Source organism: Oncorhynchus keta, chromosome 34 (genome assembly GCF_023373465.1).
Source record: "Oncorhynchus keta strain PuntledgeMale-10-30-2019 chromosome 34, Oket_V2, whole genome shotgun sequence".
In the NCBI taxonomy this organism is placed as follows: Eukaryota; Metazoa; Chordata; class Actinopteri; order Salmoniformes; family Salmonidae; genus Oncorhynchus; species Oncorhynchus keta.
This window is the reverse complement of record NC_068454.1, coordinates 17,035,741-17,054,817: the sequence shown is the minus strand read 5'-3', so window position 1 is coordinate 17,054,817 and position 19,077 is coordinate 17,035,741. Positions and strand designations below refer to the sequence as shown.

The 19,077-nt window shown below is 44.0% G+C and overlaps 1 protein-coding gene across 1 annotated transcript in view; it reads right to left on the bottom strand.

The window, feature by feature from the left end:
• Positions 1 to 17,563: 17,563 nt before the first annotated feature.
• The window catches only part of LOC118370517 (collagen alpha-1(IV) chain-like), a 73,264-nt gene continuing 71,750 nt past the window's right edge, over positions 17,564 to 19,077 (bottom strand). Inside the window, exons 47-48 of the mRNA XM_052493301.1 lie at positions 18,859 to 19,031; positions 17,564 to 18,749 (exon numbers count right to left, since the gene is read on the bottom strand). Coding sequence (XP_052349261.1) covers positions 18,668 to 18,749; positions 18,859 to 19,031 — 255 coding nt within the window. The 3' untranslated portion in view covers positions 17,564 to 18,667. The remainder of the gene's footprint in view (positions 18,750 to 18,858; positions 19,032 to 19,077) is intronic.

Below are 19,077 nucleotides of genomic sequence, written 5' to 3'. Positions count from 1 at the left end.
GATAGAATTGTGATGAGGCGTATATCTTGGGAAGGGTAAAAAAATTAAAATATTTCTAGAGTGTTGAAAGTTTCCAAGAGCACAGTGGTCTCCCCATAAAATATGGAACTACCCAGACTCTGCCTAGAGCTGGCCGTCCGACCAAACTGAGTAACCGGGCAAGAAGGACCTTGGTCAGGGAGGTGACCAAGAACTCAATGGCCACTCTGACAGAACTACAGAGTTCCTTGGCTACAGCACTTCACTAATCTGGGCTTCATGGGAGAGTGGATAGACGGAAGCTACTCCTGACAAAAATGCACATGACAGCACACCTGAAGTTTGCAAAATGGCACATGAAAGATTAAGAGATCATAAGGCAAAAGAAAATGTGGTCGGAGGAGACAAAAATGGAACTCTTTGGTCTGAATGCAAAGCGATATGTCTGGAGAAAACCAGGCACAGCTCATCACCCGCCTAACACCATCCATACGGTTAAACATGGTGGTGGCAGCATCATGCTATGGGGATGCTTTTCAGCGGCAGGGAATGGGAAACTGGTATGGCTAGAGGAAAGAATGATTGGAGCCAAGTACAGGCAATCCTTGATGAGAACCTGCTTCAGAGTGCAAACAACCTTAGATTGGGGGCGAAGATTCACGTTCCAACAGGACAATGACCCCAAGCATACAGCCAAAGCAATGCTGGAATGGCATCAGAACAAGAATGTGAAAGTCCTGAGCGGCCCAGACAAAACCCAGACTTCCATCCCATTGAAAATCTGTGAAAAGCCTTGAAGATTGCTGTTCACCGCCACTCACCATCTAACTTAATAGAACTTGAGAAAATGCAAAGAAGAATGGTAGAAAATCCCCAAATCCAGATGTGCAAAGCTGATACAGACAAACCCAAGACGACTCAAAGCAGTAAGTACTGACGAGGGTGTGAATACTTATGTAAATGAGATATTTTTGTATTACATTTTTAAAAAATCTAATTAGCAAACATTTCTAAAAACATGTTTACACGTTGTCATTATGGGGTATTGTGTGTAGATGGGTGAGAAGAAAACTCTATTTAATCCATTTTGAATTCAAAATGTAAGTCAAGGTGTGTTGTATAAGGCCAGGATTCTATCCCCTCATGCCTGTGACAATGTGCCACTTAAAGCGTATTACCGTGAACAAGGTTACATTGCCTTTAAAAGCCGCATTGTCGATTTTATATTATCATTTATAATAGAGACCATCTACATATCATTTGCTCTACTTAAACATCTGAGAATTATTATTTATATATATATATGTACTATATTCTGGAGTATTTTATGATAATTCTTATTGATAGTGTATGGTACTTTTATGAATTAAGGGTGGAGGGTAAAGGTTGTATTTTCTAAATGTGTATTTGATATGTTATACTATACTCTAAACGCCGTTAATTGTAACAACATTAATTCCCTTGATTACCTAGGGTTCTTCTATTCTTATACTTTGTAAATATGTATTGGTTTTGGTATATGCCTTTAAATATAGTCTTGAATTCCCATGACAACAAGATATAGAGTACCAGTCAAAGGTTTGGACACACCTACTCATTCAAGGGTTTATTTGTACTATTTTCTACATTGCAACCAAAAAAGTGTAAAACAAATCTAAATATATTTTATATTTGAGATTCTTCGAAGTAGCCACCATTTGCTTTGATGACAGCTTTGCACACTCTTGGCATTCTCCCAACCAGCCTCATGAGGTAGTCACCTGGAATGCAATTCAATTAACAGGTGTGGCCTTGTTAAAAGTTCATTTGTGGAATTTCTTTCCTTCTTAATGCATTTGAGTTAATCAGTTGTGTTGTGACAAGGTAAGGGTGGTATACAGAAGATAGCCCTAATTGGTAAAAGTATATAGTACCATATTATGGCAAGAACAGCTCAAAGAAGCAATGAGAAATGACAGTCCATCATTACTTTAAGACATGAAGGTCAGTCAATGCGGAAAAAGTATATTCAAGTGGAGTCACACAAACCATCAAGCACTATGATGAAACTGGCTCTCATGAGGAAAGGAAGGCCCAGAGTTACCTCTGCTGCAGAGGATACATTCATTAGAGTTACCTCTGCGGCAGAGGATACATTCATTAGAGTTACCTCTGCGGCAGAGGATACATTCATTAGAGTTACCAGCCTCAGAAATTGCAGCCCAAATAAATGCTTCACAGAGTTCAAGAAACAGACACATCTCAACATCAACTGTTCAGAGTAGACTGTGTGAATCAGGCCTTCATGGTCAAATTGTTGCATAGAAACCACTACTAAAGGACACCAATAAGAAGAAGAGACTTGCTTGGGCCAAGAAACACGAGCATTGGACATTAGACTGGTGGAAATCTGTCCTTTGATCTGATGAGTCCAAATTTGAGATTTTTGAATCCAACCGCATTGTCTTTGTGAGTCGCAGCAGAGTAGGTGAACGGATGACCTCAACCCAATTGAGATGGTTTGGGATAAGTTGGACCACTGAGTGAAGGAAAAGCAGCCAAACATATGTGGAAACTCCTTCAAGACTGTTGGAAAAGCATTCAAGATTAAGCTGGTTGAGAGAATGCCAAGAGTATGCAAAGCTGTCATCAAGGCAAAGGGTGGCTACTTTGAAGAATCTCATATGCAAAATATATTTTGATTTGTTTAACACTTTTTTTGGTAACTACATGATTCCATATGTGCTATTTCATAGTTTTGATGTCTTCACTATTATTCTACAATGTAGAAAATAGCTCAAATAAAATAAAAACTTGAATGAGTAGGTGTGTCCAACCTTTTGACTGGTACTGTACAGCTAAAACTCTATAGCTGCATTGATGTTTTTCAGTTATGATACTTTATACTGTACTTCTGCTGATCTGAAGAATGGAACTTGTATCACCAGTGTCAACAGTGTATCACCAGTGTCAACAGTGTATCACCAGTGTCAACAGTGTATCACCAGTGTCAACAATGTATCACCAGTGTCAACAGTGTATCACCAGTGTCAACAATGTATCACCAGTGTCAACAGTGTATCACCAGTGTCAACAGTGTATCACCAGTGTCAACAGTGTATCACCAGTGTCAACAATGTATCACCAGTGTCAACAGTGTATCACCAGTGTCAACAATGTATCACCAGTTGGGGTGCTGTGGACCAGATCTTTAAGTTAGATTTTGAATAAACATGAAGGCCCAATACAAAAACATCCCCTTTCATCTGCCCCTACTACCTCAGTGTTCAGAGATCTAAAGGAACTGAATAGGTGTAAACAATATGGCGGAAGCTCCCGTACGTCTACTGGAAGATTAGGTGGAGCCAATCACATTCCTTCAGATCTCTTATATCCAATACAGATGTAGGATCTTCATTTGATTACTCCTTTGTTGTTGACCATTTTTCTGCACGGCAGGAAATGCAAACTTGCAGTGTATTCAAAGTTTAAAAAGGCCATTTAGTGTATAATCCACATAATTAAAATGTCCTGTTTCTGCAGGATTATTTTCCTGCTGTGGCAAACTGACTCAAATTAAGTTCCTACATCTGTAGGCGCAGTAGTGGCTAGAGTAAGTAGCTTAAGAACATAATAGGAGTCTCTATTCTCTGCTCTACCTGGGTTACCTCAGTCTCTGTTTACGCTTCCAGGTGAAAGGTCAAGGTCTGTTTTTCCAGACAACCCCTGGTCAAAGTTCATGTTTGTCTCGCTGCTGGTGACAGGAGAGGAAAAGAAGGGGTATGATTCCAGTAAGGGATGAAAGACTAGAGGCATGGAGATGGAGAGATGAAAGGAGGTTATCTCTCTCCCTCTCTTTCCCCGGAGTGCATTGATCCGTTAGTGTTTAGCAGCCTGGGGTGAGTGGGTTTGTTGGCCCTGGGCCAAGTAGAAGTGCTGATGTCAGGGCTCCTATCCCCAGCCCCGGTGTGAAGGTGCATACACTGCAACTGGAACAGGGAGAAACAGTCGAGGTGGACATCCAAGTTCATTGTTAGACCTACTTGTTATTGGTGGCTTGGCTGCATTGTAGTCTTGACTAGCGTAGTTGAATGCACTTATTGTCACATTTATAAGTCACTCTGGATAATAGCATCTGCTGAATAACTTAAATGGCAATGTGGAAATTAAGTTAATATGGCTTCACAATAAAATCTTTCTGACAGCTGAATGTTGAACTCAACTGAACTGTAGTCTTCACCACACTGGACTGAGTTTGCCCTCTAGTGAATTTATCTACTACTACATCACACAGCTTTTACATGGACAGAAAAAAACAGATGTACACTGATGGGCTCCCCAATGGTGACTATCGAGCCGTGGTGTGTAGCTGTAGCACAATTTTGGTGACCTTATTTGACATTTTCTGCCATTTTTTGAGACTTGGTTCGATCCAACCCCGGGACAATACATGAGTATTTACAATACTTGTTACGCTGTACTTTGATTTTAAAACATTTACAAAAGAGAGTTTATTCCCTCAGAAGTTGGTACACTGTACTTAAAACAATAATTACACTACAACTTGTGATAGAGTTTTAGTAAAATTTACTCAGTTTATAGATTTTTTTGTCTTTAATAATGTTTATTACCTCAGAGCAAATCGTTTTACAGGAGAGGATGGGACACATTGTGATTAACTGAGTGCCTCTTCAGAGCAGTAACATCCATACCCTGTGAGATGCAAAGTAGGTCAATAAAAACTAAATCTGAAGATAAACACATAAAGTGGATTGTTCTACTTTCAATATTCTACCTCGGCAGTTACACTGTATTCTACCTCGGCAGTTACACTGTATTCTACCTCGGTAGTTACACTGTATTCTACCTCGGCAGTTACACTGTATTCTACCTCGGCAGTTACACTGTATTCTACCTCGGCAGTTACACTGTATTCTACCTCGGCAGTTACACTGTATTCTACCTCGGCAGTTACACTGTATTCTACCTCGGCAGTTACACTGTATTCTACCTCGGCAGTTACACTGTATTCTACCTCGGCAGTTACACTGTATTCTACCTCGGCAGTTACACTGTATTCTACCTCGGCAGTTACACTGTATTCTACCTCGGTAGTTACACTGTATTCTACCTCGGCAGTTACACTGTATTCTACCTCGGCAGTTACACTGTATTCTACCTCGGCAGTTACACTGTATTCTACCTCGGCAGTTACACACTTCATGAGCAACACCTATTTGTTCATTTTTTCATACAACAAAGATGGATAGTGGTTTTAGGTCTGTTTAGCATAAACAGTTTGATATGGGAATGTAAATGCATTCCTCTTTTGTTCTCTTTTGCTCCTCTATTGTTCCTCAATCAAGGAGGCTATGACATCACGGATTCCCATCAGAACAGCTCCTTCAATGCCTAAAAAGTTGTGTAAAATAAAATCACTTTTGTAAAAAATGTGTGTGTACTTGACTATATGTATAGTTGGGATATTGCTTTTCAAAAGTAAAAGTTCAGAAATAGCTGGAGGACATTTTGCATTTGGAGGACATTGCATTTCCATTTTTATGCATATAAAGACAACATGAAAAACGAAGATTGGTATAAGTTAAGGTTTAACTAGGCATATTTATGATAGTGTTGGAGAACAATGGACATGCATGTATCTTATTCATAAAGACAACATTGAAGCAAATCAGAGAATATTACTTTACTTTGAGGTTTACTTTAATGAAATCACAGACATACTGTATTTATGATAGTGTTGGAGCACAATCCTTTGTACAACAAAATATACAGCAATGTATGTTCAGTATTAGAAACTGGGTGGTTTGAGTCCTGAATTCTGATTGGCTGAAAGCACATGCAGTTGTACTGCTCTAATTACATTGGTAACCAGTTTATAATAGCAATAAGCCACCTCTGGGGTTTGTGATATATGGACAGTATACCAAGGCTAAGGGTTGTATCCAGGCACTCTGCGTTGTGTCTTGCATAAGAACAGCCCTTAACTGTGGTATATTGGCCATATACCACACCTCCTCTGGCCGTACTGATTAAATGTCAAATAATGAACAGTGAAATAGATACAAATCAAACGAGAGTCCAAACCACTTCCATCAATGGAAATAGTGTCCAGTAGCGAAGCATAAAACATTCTACTGCAATGGTTTTACAAGTTGGATTGCACAACACAGAATGAAGGGTTTGAAAGGATGAAGTGTCTGGTTTTATGTGTTCATTTCGCTTACTTATAATGACGTATTTAATAGAACCTCCTTTGATAGTTTAATAAGCAATAACCAAATGAATTAATCAGGAATAATGTACAATGTAAATCATGCTAATATAACTTGTCTGTGTAAGCAGTATATAAGAGAACTAACGGGACTGCCCCGGAGAGCTCCCGACCGACGTGTACTATGGTGCATTAAGTTTGTTGGAACTTCTCCAGTTAACTGACAATAAATAATGGTTCGTTTTAAGTTTGACTTTGAGTCCCTGGTGGTAATTTCCATGACAATTTGGCATCAAGGACCAGATGATTGATTCTGCCTGCGGAGCTTTCCAGTGAGGAAAACCAGTGGCACATTTCATGAAGCAAAAGACAACGAGGACCCACCCAGACCCTTACTGTGAGCTGCCCAAAAGGAGACACGTCATCCGCGAACAATTGAGGGACAGAGCTCCCGACCGACGTGTACTATGGTGCATTAAGTTTGTTGGAACCAGTTAACTGAAAATAAAGAATGATTCATTTAAGTTTGACATTGAGTCCCTGGTGGTAATATCCATGACAATAGATTTGCAGCTCCTATTTATTTCTCTGTGTAGGTGTGTCTAATAGAGTCACTACCCTTCTCCACCATCCATCTCTTCTTTTCAGCCTCATAAAAGGCAGACTGTTGGAGCTCCCTCCAATGCCCTGTACAATGTACAGGGGAAACACTAGGCAGTAGAAATTTTCCTACCACTCAAGAAAAGCTGATATGTGCTGTTGGATATTTGTTTCAGCGGCTGCTGGCAAAACCTGTACAGACGGCCGGAGGGATGCTCATCTCTTTCCTCTGTTCGCTCCTTCCTCACTGCCCCCTCTGCTTCGAGGCCTCCAGTTCCCATTGAAAGAAGGCGGCGGATGCTAAATCCTCAAATGGAAACATTGAGGTGAGGCCTTCTGCTGGGTAAGTGCAGGTGGCAGGGGACATGACTGAGGACATGACTGGGACACTGACTGTTTCACTCTCTACAGTAACATAATGCCACAGCTGTGTGTCGCTAGGAGCTTCTCTGGGGTGGTGTTAAGAGCAGAGCAGATTCACCCGCTTCAGGATATCTTCTTCCCCGTGGTGATTGGCCAGTAGCCTATCACTGGCAGCTCTAATGGGCTCTGTCCATCGGCCGTGGTACAAGATGAAGATGCGAACTCATCTCTTGATGGGCCCAGTGGAGAATCCGTGAAGGGCAGTGGTGGTGTGGCTGGCAGAGGTGTGCTTGGCAGATCTAAAATAGGCACAATATTATTTTAATGACAAAGCTTTTACTATACACTAACCCAAATCAAATCAAATGTTAAAAACTAATCAAATATAATTAGTCACATGCGCCGAATACAACAGACCTTACAGTGAAATGCTTACTTACGAGCCCCTAACCGACAGTGCAAACTTCAAGTGTGTGTGTGCGTGTGTGTGTGTGTGTGTGTGTGTGTGAGAACGACAGAATGACTTAGTGCCTGCACACATAAATATGTGTGTGATATAATTTCAATTACCTGTATCCAGCAGGTACTCTTCAGAGCAATCCTCTTTTGTTGTGGCAGTAGCTGTTGCCAAAGGGGAGCAGAACAGGACAGCCTGTTGGGAAGACCACTGTTGGAGCTGGGCCTGCGCTGCTGTGGCCAGATCGGTCTGTTAGAGCTGGGCCTGCGCTGCTGTTGCCAGATCGGTCTATTGGAGCTGGGCCTGCGCTGCTGTTGCCAGATCGGTCTATTGGAGCTGGGCCTGCAATGCTGTTGCCAGACCGGTCTGTTGGAGCTGGGCCTGCGCTGCTGTTGCCAGATCGGTCTGTTAGAGCTGGGCCTGCGCTGCTGTTGCCAGATCGGTCTGTTAGAGCTGGGCCTGCGCTGCTGTGGCCAGATCGGTCTGTTAGAGCTGGGCCTGCGCTGCTGTGGCCAGATCGGTCTGTTGGAGCTGGGCCTGCGCTTCTGTGGCCAGATCGGTCTGTTAGAGCTGGGCCTGCGCTGCTGTGGCCAGATCGGTCTGTTAGAGCTGGGCCTGCGCTGCTGTGGCCAGATCGGTCTGTTGGAGCTGGGCCTGCGCTGCTGTGGTCAGATCGGTCTGTTAGAGCTGGGCCTGCGCTGCTGTGGCCAGATCGGTCTGTTGGAGCTGGGCCTGCGCTGCTGTGGTCAGATCGGTCTGTTGGAGCTGGGCCTGCGCTGCTGTGGTCAGATCGGTCTGTTAGAGCTGGGCCTGCGCTGCTGTGGTCAGATCGGTCTTTTAGAGCTGGGCCTGCGCTGCTGTGGTCAGATCGGTCTGTTGGAGCTGGGCCTGCGCTGCTGTGGCCAGATTGGTCTGTTGGAGCTGGGCCTGCGCTGCTGTGGTCAGATCGGTCTGTTAGAGCTGGGCCTGCGCTGCTGTGGCCAGATCGGTCTGTTAGAGCTGGGCCTGCGCTGCTGTGGCCAGATCGGTCTGTTGGAGCTGGGCCTGCGCTGCTGTGGCCAGATCGGTCTGTTAGAGCTGGGCCTGCGCTGCTGTGGTCAGATCGGTCTGTTAGAGCTGGGCCTGCGCTGCTGTGGTCAGATCGGTCTGTTAGAGCTGGGCCTGCGCTGCTGTGGCCAGATCGGTCTGTTGGAGCTGGGCCTGCGCTGCTGTGGTCAGATCGGTCTGTTGGAGCTGGGCCTGCGCTGCTGTGGTCCGATCGGTCTGTTAGAGCTGGGCCTGCGCTGCTGTGGTCAGATCGGTCTTTTAGAGCTGGGCCTGCGCTGCTGTGGTCAGATCGGTCTGTTGGAGCTGGGCCTGCGCTGCTGTGGCCAGATTGGTCTGTTGGAGCTGGGCCTGCGCTGCTGTGGTCAGATCGGTCTGTTAGAGCTGGGCCTGCGCTGCTGTGGCCAGATCGGTCTGTTAGAGCTGGGCCTGCGCTGCTGTGGCCAGATCGGTCTGTTGGAGCTGGGCCTGCGCTGCTGTGGCCAGATCGGTCTGTTAGAGCTGGGCCTGCGCTGCTGTGGCCAGATCGGTCTGTTGGAGCTGGGCCTGCGCTGCTGTGGTCAGATCGGTCTGTTGGAGCTGGGCCTGCGCTGCTGTGGTCAGATCGGTCTGTTGGAGCTGGGCCTGCGCTGCTGTGGTCAGATCGGTCTGTTGGAGCTGGGCCTGCGCTGCTGTGGCCAGATCGGTCTGTTAGAGCTGGGCCTGCGCTGCTGTGGCCAGATCGGTCTGTTAGAGCTGGGCCTGCGCTGCTGTGGTCAGATCGGTCTGTTAGAGCTGGGCCTGCGCTGCTGTGGCCAGATCGGTCTGTTAGAGGCTGGGCCTGCGCTGCTGTGGCCAGATCGGTCTGTTGGAGCTGGGCCTGCGCTGCTGTGGTCCGATCGGTCTGTTAGAGCTGGGCCTGCGCTGCTGTGGTCAGATCGGTCTTTTAGAGCTGGGCCTGCGCTGCTGTGGTCAGATCGGTCTGTTGGAGCTGGGCCTGCGCTGCTGTGGCCAGATTGGTCTGTTGGAGCTGGGCCTGCGCTGCTGTGGTCAGATCGGTCTGTTAGAGCTGGGCCTGCGCTGCTGTGGCCAGATCGGTCTGTTAGAGCTGGGCCTGCGCTGCTGTGGCCAGAGAGCTGGGCCTGCGCTGCTGTGGCCAGATCGGTCTGTTAGAGCTGGGCCTGCGCTGCTGTGGCCAGATCGGTCTGTTGGAGCTGGGCCTGCGCTGCTGTGGTCAGATCGGTCTGTTGGAGCTGGGCCTGCGCTGCTGTGGTCAGATCGGTCTGTTGGAGCTGGGCCTGCGCTGCTGTGGTCAGATCGGTCTGTTGGAGCTGGGCCTGCGCTGCTGTGGCCAGATCGGTCTGTTAGAGCTGGGCCTGCGCTGCTGTGGCCAGATCGGTCTGTTAGAGCTGGGCCTGCGCTGCTGTGGCCAGATCGGTCTGTTAGAGCTGGGCCTGCGCTGCTGTGGCCAGATCGGTCTGTTAGAGCTGGGCCTGCGCTGCTGTGGCCAGATCGGTCTGTTAGAGCTGGGCCTGCGCTGCTGTGGTCAGATCGGTCTCAGTAGAGAGGAGAGCCAGAAGGTCATGCATGTCGTTCCTCTCCTAAAATAGAGGCCCAATTACCTTAAATGAGAATGATCATGAAGCTAAACTATGTGAGTGAGCGTGTGATTGAGAGGCAGAGTGATCATGAAGCTAAACTATGTGAGTGAGCGTGTGATTGAGAGGCAGAGTGATCATGAAGCTAAACTATGTGAGTGAGCGTGTGATTGAGAGGTAGAGTGATCATGAAGCTAAACTACGTGAGTGAGCGTGTGATTGAGAGGCAGAGTGATCATGAAGCTAAACTATGTGAGTGAGCGTGTGATTGAGAGGTAGAGTGATCATGAAGCTAAACTACGTGAGTGAGCGTGTGATTGAGAGGCAGAGTGATCATGAAGCTAAACTATGTGATTGAGAGGTGGAGTGATCATGAAGCTAAACTATGTGAGTGAGCGTGTGATTGAGAGGCAGAGTGATCATGAAGCTAAACTATGTGAGTGAGCGTGTGATTGAGAGGCAGAGTGATCATGAAGCTAAACTATGTGAGTGAGCGTGTGATTGAGAGGCAGAGTGATCATGAAGCTAAACTATGTGAGTGAGCGTGTGATTGAGAGGTAGAGTGATCATGAAGCTAAACTACGTGAGTGAGCGTGTGATTGAGAGGCAGAGTGATCATGAAGCTAAACTATGTGATTGAGAGGTGGAGTGATCATGAAGCTAAACTATGTGAGTGAGCGTGTGATTGAGAGGCAGAGTGATCATGAAGCTCAACTATGTGATTGAGAGGTGGAGTGATCATGAAGCTAAACTATGTGAGTGAGCGTGTGATTGAGAGGCAGAGTGATCATGAAGCTAAACTATGTGAGTGAGCGTGTGATTGAGAGGCAGAGTGATCATGAAGCTAAACTATGTGAGTGAGCGTGTGATTGAGAGGCAGAGTGATCATGAAGCTCAACTATGTGATTGAGAGGTGGAGTGATCATGAAGCTAAACTATGTGAGTGAGCGTGTGATTGAGAGGTGGAGTGATCATGAAGCTAAACTATGTGAGTGAGCGTGTGATTGAGAGGCAGAGTGATCATGAAGCTAAACCATGTGAGTGAGCGTGTGATTGAGAGGTGGAGTGATCATGAAGCTAAACTATGTGAGTGAGAGGTGGAGTGATCATGAAGCTAAACTATGTGATTGAGAGGTGGAGTGATCATGAAGCTAAACTATGTGATTGAGAGGCGGAGTGATCATGAAGCTAAACTATGTGATTGAGAGGCGGAGTGATCATGAAGCTAAACTATGTGATTGAGAGGCGGAGTGATCATGAAGCTAAACTATGTGATTGAGAGGCGGAGTGATCATGAAGCTAAACTATGTGATCGAGAGGCGGAGTGATCATGAAGCTAAACTATGTGATTGAGAGGCGGAGTGATCATGAAGCTAAACTATGTGATTGAGAGGTGGAGTGATCATGAAGCTAAACTACGTGATTGAGAGGCGGAGTGATCATGAAGCTAAACTATGTGATTGAGAGGCGGAGTGATCATGAAGCTAAACTATGTGATTGAGAGGCGGAGTGATCATGAAGCTAAACTATGTGATTGAGAGGCGGAGTGATCATGAAGCTAAACTATGTGATTGAGAGGCGGAGTGATCATGAAGCTAAACTATGTGATTGAGAGGCGGAGTGATCATGAAGCTAAACTATGTGATTGAGAGGTGGAGTGATCATGTCGCTGTGCTGTTTCTTTTTTGTTGCATTCAGTCACTAAAATCCACAATACGAGCTTTTCCTGACTGCTTAGAGTATTCTCCCTGACAACCCCTGCTGTGTGTGTTCATATAATACAAAAGTTTAGCAAGAGTCTGAGTCCTTGTTGTAGGATATTCAGTGATTAGCTTTGGCATCAAGATCTTAACTGACATAGGCTTAATCATGTGAAGTTTCACAACCTTTAGGGCTTAGTCGTCACTCAAGTTTAATAACAGATGTAGGCCACATTGGAAGTGTGTACACACCTCTCAACCTTTGTAATATGCGTTCATTGACACAACCGTTGTTGTCAAATGCATTCCATATCTGTTGTTTCACCTGAGTGCAGACCAATAAGCCTGCTCAAGTTCCAATTCAAAAACATTGACCCTTAGTGGTCTGTATATTGACTTTGATCTCAGGCCCTTCTTATGAACAATTCTTCTTGTTATTTATGAACAAGTCTTACAGATGAATATATTCTTTCCACAGCTTATCAGCGTACACCCAATATGTTCCCCCTGTTGATGATGCTATTATGCATTATGGTTGAACCAAAAGATTTAATGTAACACATGTTTTATTACAATGATGTATGTTAATATTATGTACAATATCTAACTATGTTGCCATATGATAATAATAGTCTAATATATTCAACATGTTGTAAACTATTGTCTTTTAACAGTTTCACTCAATTCATTCTTATTAACTTAATAATTATGTCACACTGCTCACTATTGTCATTGGTTGCACTAATTGAAATGTTTGTCTACATAACCTGGTTCAAGTATTCATGACATTACCCTGAAGAAGGCACAGTGATACCAAAACGTTGGTGTTTTACCCAATAAATGACTGGGAGTTTATATATATATATATATAATTGTATCTGTGTGTCGCCAGCTCAAGCTTTTTACGTTCCAATTCATGTCAGTCCCTCTAAATCTCAATCTGAATTTGAGTGAAATTACATTTGACTCAATATGAAGTCATACCTTAAGCAAACACTTTTCTCTGGTCCTTCCTGCTAGGGTCCGTCGGCTTCACATTCGAGAATGAAGGACCTAGGGTAAAGGCACATTCACATTAAGTATGCATAACTTAGAACGATAACCATACAGTAAATGATGTGGCCACATTAATGAATTCAATTAAATTTTAATGAGATATTTACCACCATTGTCTATCCAACACATAGTTACACCGTGATCAATAACAGACATGGAAATCATTCTCAATCTGTAAATGAATGAGACCAGGTGTCTCATCTGACTGAAAATCATTATCTATTTTCTTTTGAAAATCTTCCACTGAAAGACAACATTGTAGCTTTAATTACCTGGTTGTCCCATTGAGGTCAACATCATTTGTTCATAGGAGACCTGCTGTTTATTTTATTTAACCTTTATTTAACTAGGCAAGTCAGTTAATAACTCATTCTTATTTACAATGACGGCCTACACGGGTCAAACCCGGACGACGCTGGCCCAATTCTGCGCTGCCCTATGGGACTCCCAATCACGGCCGGCTGTGATACAGCTGGATTCGAACCAGGGTGTCTGTAGTGAGGCGTCTAGCACTGAGATGCAGTGCCTTACATGCTGACCAGACCGGATACGTCACATGTGGCGAGCGTTGCAAAATAAATTTAGAAATCCATGTTATTCAATTAATGCACCTACACTGCTTGCGCGCAAACGAGCGTCTGCGATGCCAAGGGGTAAAATAGAAGTCCTTCGTATTTCTGACGCAGATCGCGCTGCAAGTCCTGCCTCTCCCATCTCCTCATTGGTTTATAGAAGCAGGTACCCACGTGCCATCTCCTCATTGGTTATACCCATGTGGGTGATTGAAAGATGAACTGTGTTGCCGGTGTAGTAATACTATGACATTTTAGATGCCAATCACCATATAAGTTCAAATATGAAAAAGCCTGGAAGGAGGAGAGATGACTAGAAACGATTCGGCTGACTGTTTTATGTGTGGTTTAATTGTCGGAGTAGAGGACCTTGTGCATTTCAGGTAAAATAACAACTCAATGTTTATATCCCAGGACAAATGAGCTAGCAACGGCAAGCTAGCTAAATAGGACAAATTAGCTCGCAAGTGCAAGCTAACTAGCTAAATTTCCATACATGTTTAATGCTTTTCAACCTGTACCCAAATTAAGCTAATTGGTTGAGAATTTGTTTTAATATTTTAACCTGCATGTCGTGATCGCGTTTGGTGTGGGTGGACAAAATACATGTATGCACGATAGCGCACGCGCGCAGCCGGTTTGGGTTAGGTGTTAGACCACTGCGCCACTCCGGAGCACCAAAGGCTGGAGTATTTTCACTACATAAAGCCGTATGTGTGATCGCTCCATATGTTCATTTGTCAATTTCTAAGCCCAACTAGCAAGTGTTCAGGCTATATTGTTGTCATTCAGTAAAGGTGTAACGTTAGCTAGCTACTGCAATGTTACTGTACTTGCCTACTGTAACCTACAGCCTACAACCAAGCTAGATAGCTAGCTACAAAGAAACAATCCATTTCATCAATTATTTTCAGCTAAATATATGTAGCTAGTGCGATTATATACCAAACAACGTTAGAGGTGATTAGAAAGTTCTAAAAGCAAACGTGACATACCTGTCTTTTTGGCGAGTGCTGCTCTGCTGGCGAACTGGATCTAGAGATATCTTAAATTAACTAGCTTGCTAGCTTTGCAGCTAGCTATCTTGGACAAATATAAAATAAAATAATTGCAGTTGTGTTGTAAGTAGTATTTTCCAGATGGAGAAATGCCAGATCTGTCTGTAATAATGAACATTAAATAACAGATCTGTGTCTACAGTGGTTGCTCCTTGCCCGAGACTTACCCGTGCCCATAGAAGTCTGTTTCGCTAAACTTTCTGTTAAACTTTGGCATAGGACACGGAATACAGAGTGGAATGTTAGCTAAGCAGACTGGTACTCAGACCAACTGTAGCCTGTATCCCAACGCTGCCACCAATATGATATCATATCATATATCTAGGACACAGTTATGAAAATGCATGATATTTTATAGAAATTATTTTATTGAATGAGTTACACAGTATGAGGACTGGGAGGTGAGGGGAATAGTTTTGGTCTGTTTACTCACCATAAACTAGGGACTACAACCCGAGGACTCTTGTCTTACTCCTCAATGAGTCCTGCTTATACGGTATTTATGAATGAGCATTTGGGAAGACACCTAACAAAACACCTAAAATATGGTTGAGTAATGACATAATATGAGAAGAGGATGCAATCATGTATAGGTGATATGGAAATACATCTCTGAATCTGACCCTCATTGACCAAGACCAAAGGGCAGGATGAGTCATGTTAGCCAATGAGAGCCTTCTACATTCAAAAGGCTATGATTGGGTCAAAACTAATTATATGAAGGATTGTTGGTTACAAAAGTAGCTTGTAAGGTCTGGTAGCTTAATTTCTTCCATCTAATTAATTTGATACTTGACTGATTCAGGGCTGGTTCTAGGATTCTAGAGTTCAAGAGTTCACCATCAGAAGAAAGAGGGGAGCAGCAGGGAAGGGTTCATGTTCTAGATTTGGGACACCTGCCAGTTGGCAATATACATTCTAAAAAGGAGTTTGAAAGAACTTTAGATTTAAAACACACAGGAATCTTGAAATGCAAAGTCATACATGCATCCATACATGCATTTTGGTCTTTGACCAAAATGGCAAATCTAGTATATCTAAATCTATCTAGCTAATTGTCACAGGAAGACTATTGCATTAGGCCTATCTAGGGGGCAACAGGAAATCTAATGATTAAGAGTGTTAGACCAGTAACTGAAAGGTCACTGGTTCAAATCCCGAGCTGGCAAGGTGGAAAAATCTACTGTTCTGCCCTTGAGCAAGGCACTTAACCCCTAACACCTGCTCCCTGGGTGCCAATGGTGTTGATGAAGTCAGCCCGCACCACTCTGATTCAGAGGGGTTGGGTCAAATGCGGAAGACACATTTTGGTTGAATGCATTCAGTTGTGCAACTGACTAGGTATCCCCTTTCCCTCTATGTTCTGTATGCACAGGAAGAGTAAGGCTATTCAGTTGGCATGGTCAAGTATATCAGTGTAATAATAAATATATACATGTGCCTTTCTTTGGGTTCTAGCATATGATTAATAATCTTCAACATGCAAAATAATGTGAACTATTGCACAGAACTATTGCTGCACACTGAGTAGATTGAGTGGCTGAGTGAACAGATAAGTGTTTGACGACTCTCTTCCTCTTTTTAAGGATTCTTCTGCACACAAACTACAAGCCATGAAGTTTCTCCGTCAACAAGAGCAAGTGTGTGTGAGCGTGTGTGGAAACTCCTTCGGCTTGTGATAAAACACACACTCTGCATAGACATGGCAAGCTTACCCCCCCGTACTAAGTGTGTGTGTGTGTGTGTGTGTGTGTGTGTGTGTGTGTGTGTGTGTGTGTGTGTGTGTGAGAGAATATGTGCCAGTCTGGACTCCAATGACATACACATACAGTGCATGCTGAAAGTATCCACATTTAGTTAGGATACAGACTTATTATAAAATGCATTAAATAGTTTTTTCCCTGATCAATCTACACACAATACCCCATAATGACAAAGCAAAAACTGTTTTTTAGAAATTGTTGCTAATTTATTAAAAATAAAAAACAGAAATATCACATTTACATAAGTATTCAGACCCTTTACTCAGTACATTGTTGAGGCACTATTGGCAGTAATTACATCCTCGAGTCTGCTGGGGTATGACACAAGCTTGGCACACCTGTATTTGGGGAGTTTCTCCCATTCTTCTCTGCAGATCCTCTCAAGCTCTGTCAGGTTGGATGGGGAGCGTTGCTGCACAGCTAGTTTCAGGTCTCTCCAGAGATGTTAGATCGGGTTCAAGTCCGGGCTCTGGCTGGGCCACTCAAGGACATTCAGGGACTTGTCCCGAAGCAACTCTTGCGTTGTCTTGGCTGTGTGCTTAGGGTCGATGTCCTGTTGGTAGGTGAGCCTTCGCCCCAGTCTGAGAGTCTTTAGGTGCCTTTTGGCAAACTCCAAGCTGGCTTTCATGTGTCTTTTACTGAGGAGTGGCTTCCGTCTGGCCACTCTACCATAAAGGCCTGATTGTTGGAGTGCTGCAGAGATGGTTGTCCTTCTGAAAGGTTCTCCCATCTCCACAGAAGAACTCTGGAGCCCTGTCAGAGTGACCATTGGGTTCTTGGTCACCTCCCTGACCAAGACCCTTCTTCCCCGATTTCTCAGTTTGGCCTGGCAGCCAGCTCTAGGAAGAGTCTTGGTGGTTCCAAATTTCTTCCATTTAAGAATGATGGAGGCCACTGTATTCTTGGGGACCTTCAATGCTGCAGATACTTTTTGGTACTCTTCCCCAGATCCGTGCCTTGACACAATACTTATGTAAATAAGGGTTTTCCATTTTTATTTTTAATACATTTGCAAAAATGTTGAAAAACCTATTTTCACTTGTCATTATGGGTTATTTTGTGTGGATCAATTAGGATTTTTTTGTTATCCATTTTAGAATAAGGCTGTAAGGTAACAAATATGTAAAACCTCAAGGGGTCTGAATACTTTCCGAATGCACTGTACATACACACACACTTTCAGTGATGTTGCCACAGCTTTTATTTCACTGTTCTGTTTTTCATAGTGAACCACAAGGCACTGGAGGTCTTGGCCTATAGCGGCAGGACTGATGTATGCTTAATGTAACATGTACTGCTAACTTTAGCATATAATGCTAAATGTAACATGTAATGCTAACTGTAGCATTTAATGCTAAATGTAGCATGTAATGCTAAATGTAGCATGTACTGCTAAATGTAACATGTACTGCTAAATGTAACATATAATGCTAAATGTAATATGTAATGCTAAATGTAATGCTAGTATTGTAACTTTAAGGGCCTGGGTCCAGCTGGACCAGAATAACATACTGTACTTTCATATCTCACATTGTTTATGGTTATTTGGCAACTCAAATCCACTCTACATATTCTCATAAATCTCATAAATAAAATACAAATTGAAATAGAGATTATGGTGGCTGTTATGTTAAGTAGGAAAAAGAAAAGCAATATATTTACAACATAACCATCACTATGCCTGTGTGCTAGCAACACTTAACCTATGGTGATCTCTCACTGTGACAAGCCAGAGGTAACTCCCATTCTTAAATTAGTACTGTAAATTTAAAGAGTAAAAAGATAAAAGACGTGAAGAACAATAACAATATCTATAACGGTAACTCAGAGCTGAAAGTCAGTGGCATTGAGTGAAAATAATAAGGCAAATAGATAAGATTCAATAGCACCTGACTTGCACAAACACCCCCTTTCAAAATGGACGCCAGTTTACAAATGGGGAGGGGGGGTGTACTCAGTGCAGTCGTAAACTGGGCGCCATTCATTAGAGAAACGTTGTGATAATATTAGTAAAGAGTTCTGCATGATGGAGCGAAGGGCCGGTTGGTGTTATGGCTTGGTCTCCGGTGTGTGTGTGTGTGTGTGTGTGTATGTGTGTGATCTGCTCTTTCGGCAATCTCTGGGTATTTTGTTGTCTGTGTGTCTCTGTCCCTCTCCTCCCTCACACACAGTGAAATAGCACCATCCTTTGATCAATAACAAGAAGTCAAGCCACACCGCGGAAAGATTGGTGGGGTCACGGGTTGTGGTGGGAGGTTAAGGGTCACAGAGAGGTCAGCGGCGAGGCCTATGTCCTCTTCATGCACACCTGGCAACGGCTAATGTGGGTCCGGAGACTTCCTGCCTTTAGCGTGGTGGGTATGGGTTTCCTGGAACGAGATGTGAGACGACATCAATCAATCAAGACCATGCCAGAGTTCTGGTAGCCAGAAAGGAAAAGATGGGAGAGAGAGAGAGAGGGAGTTGTTCTTGGCTTACGTAAACATCTCATTGTCCTCGATGGCGGCCAGCCAGAAGCTGTAGGAGTTGGCGTAGTAGTTGCAGGTTCCACGCCCGTGACACTCGATGAAGGGAGCGCTCCGGAACTCTTCTAGACAGGAGCCAGGAGATGCCAGGGCCTGGCCAGAGCCCTCAGCACCTGCACTGGTATGCTACACAGAGAGAAGGGCGGAGAGAGAGACAGAGAGGAGACAGAGA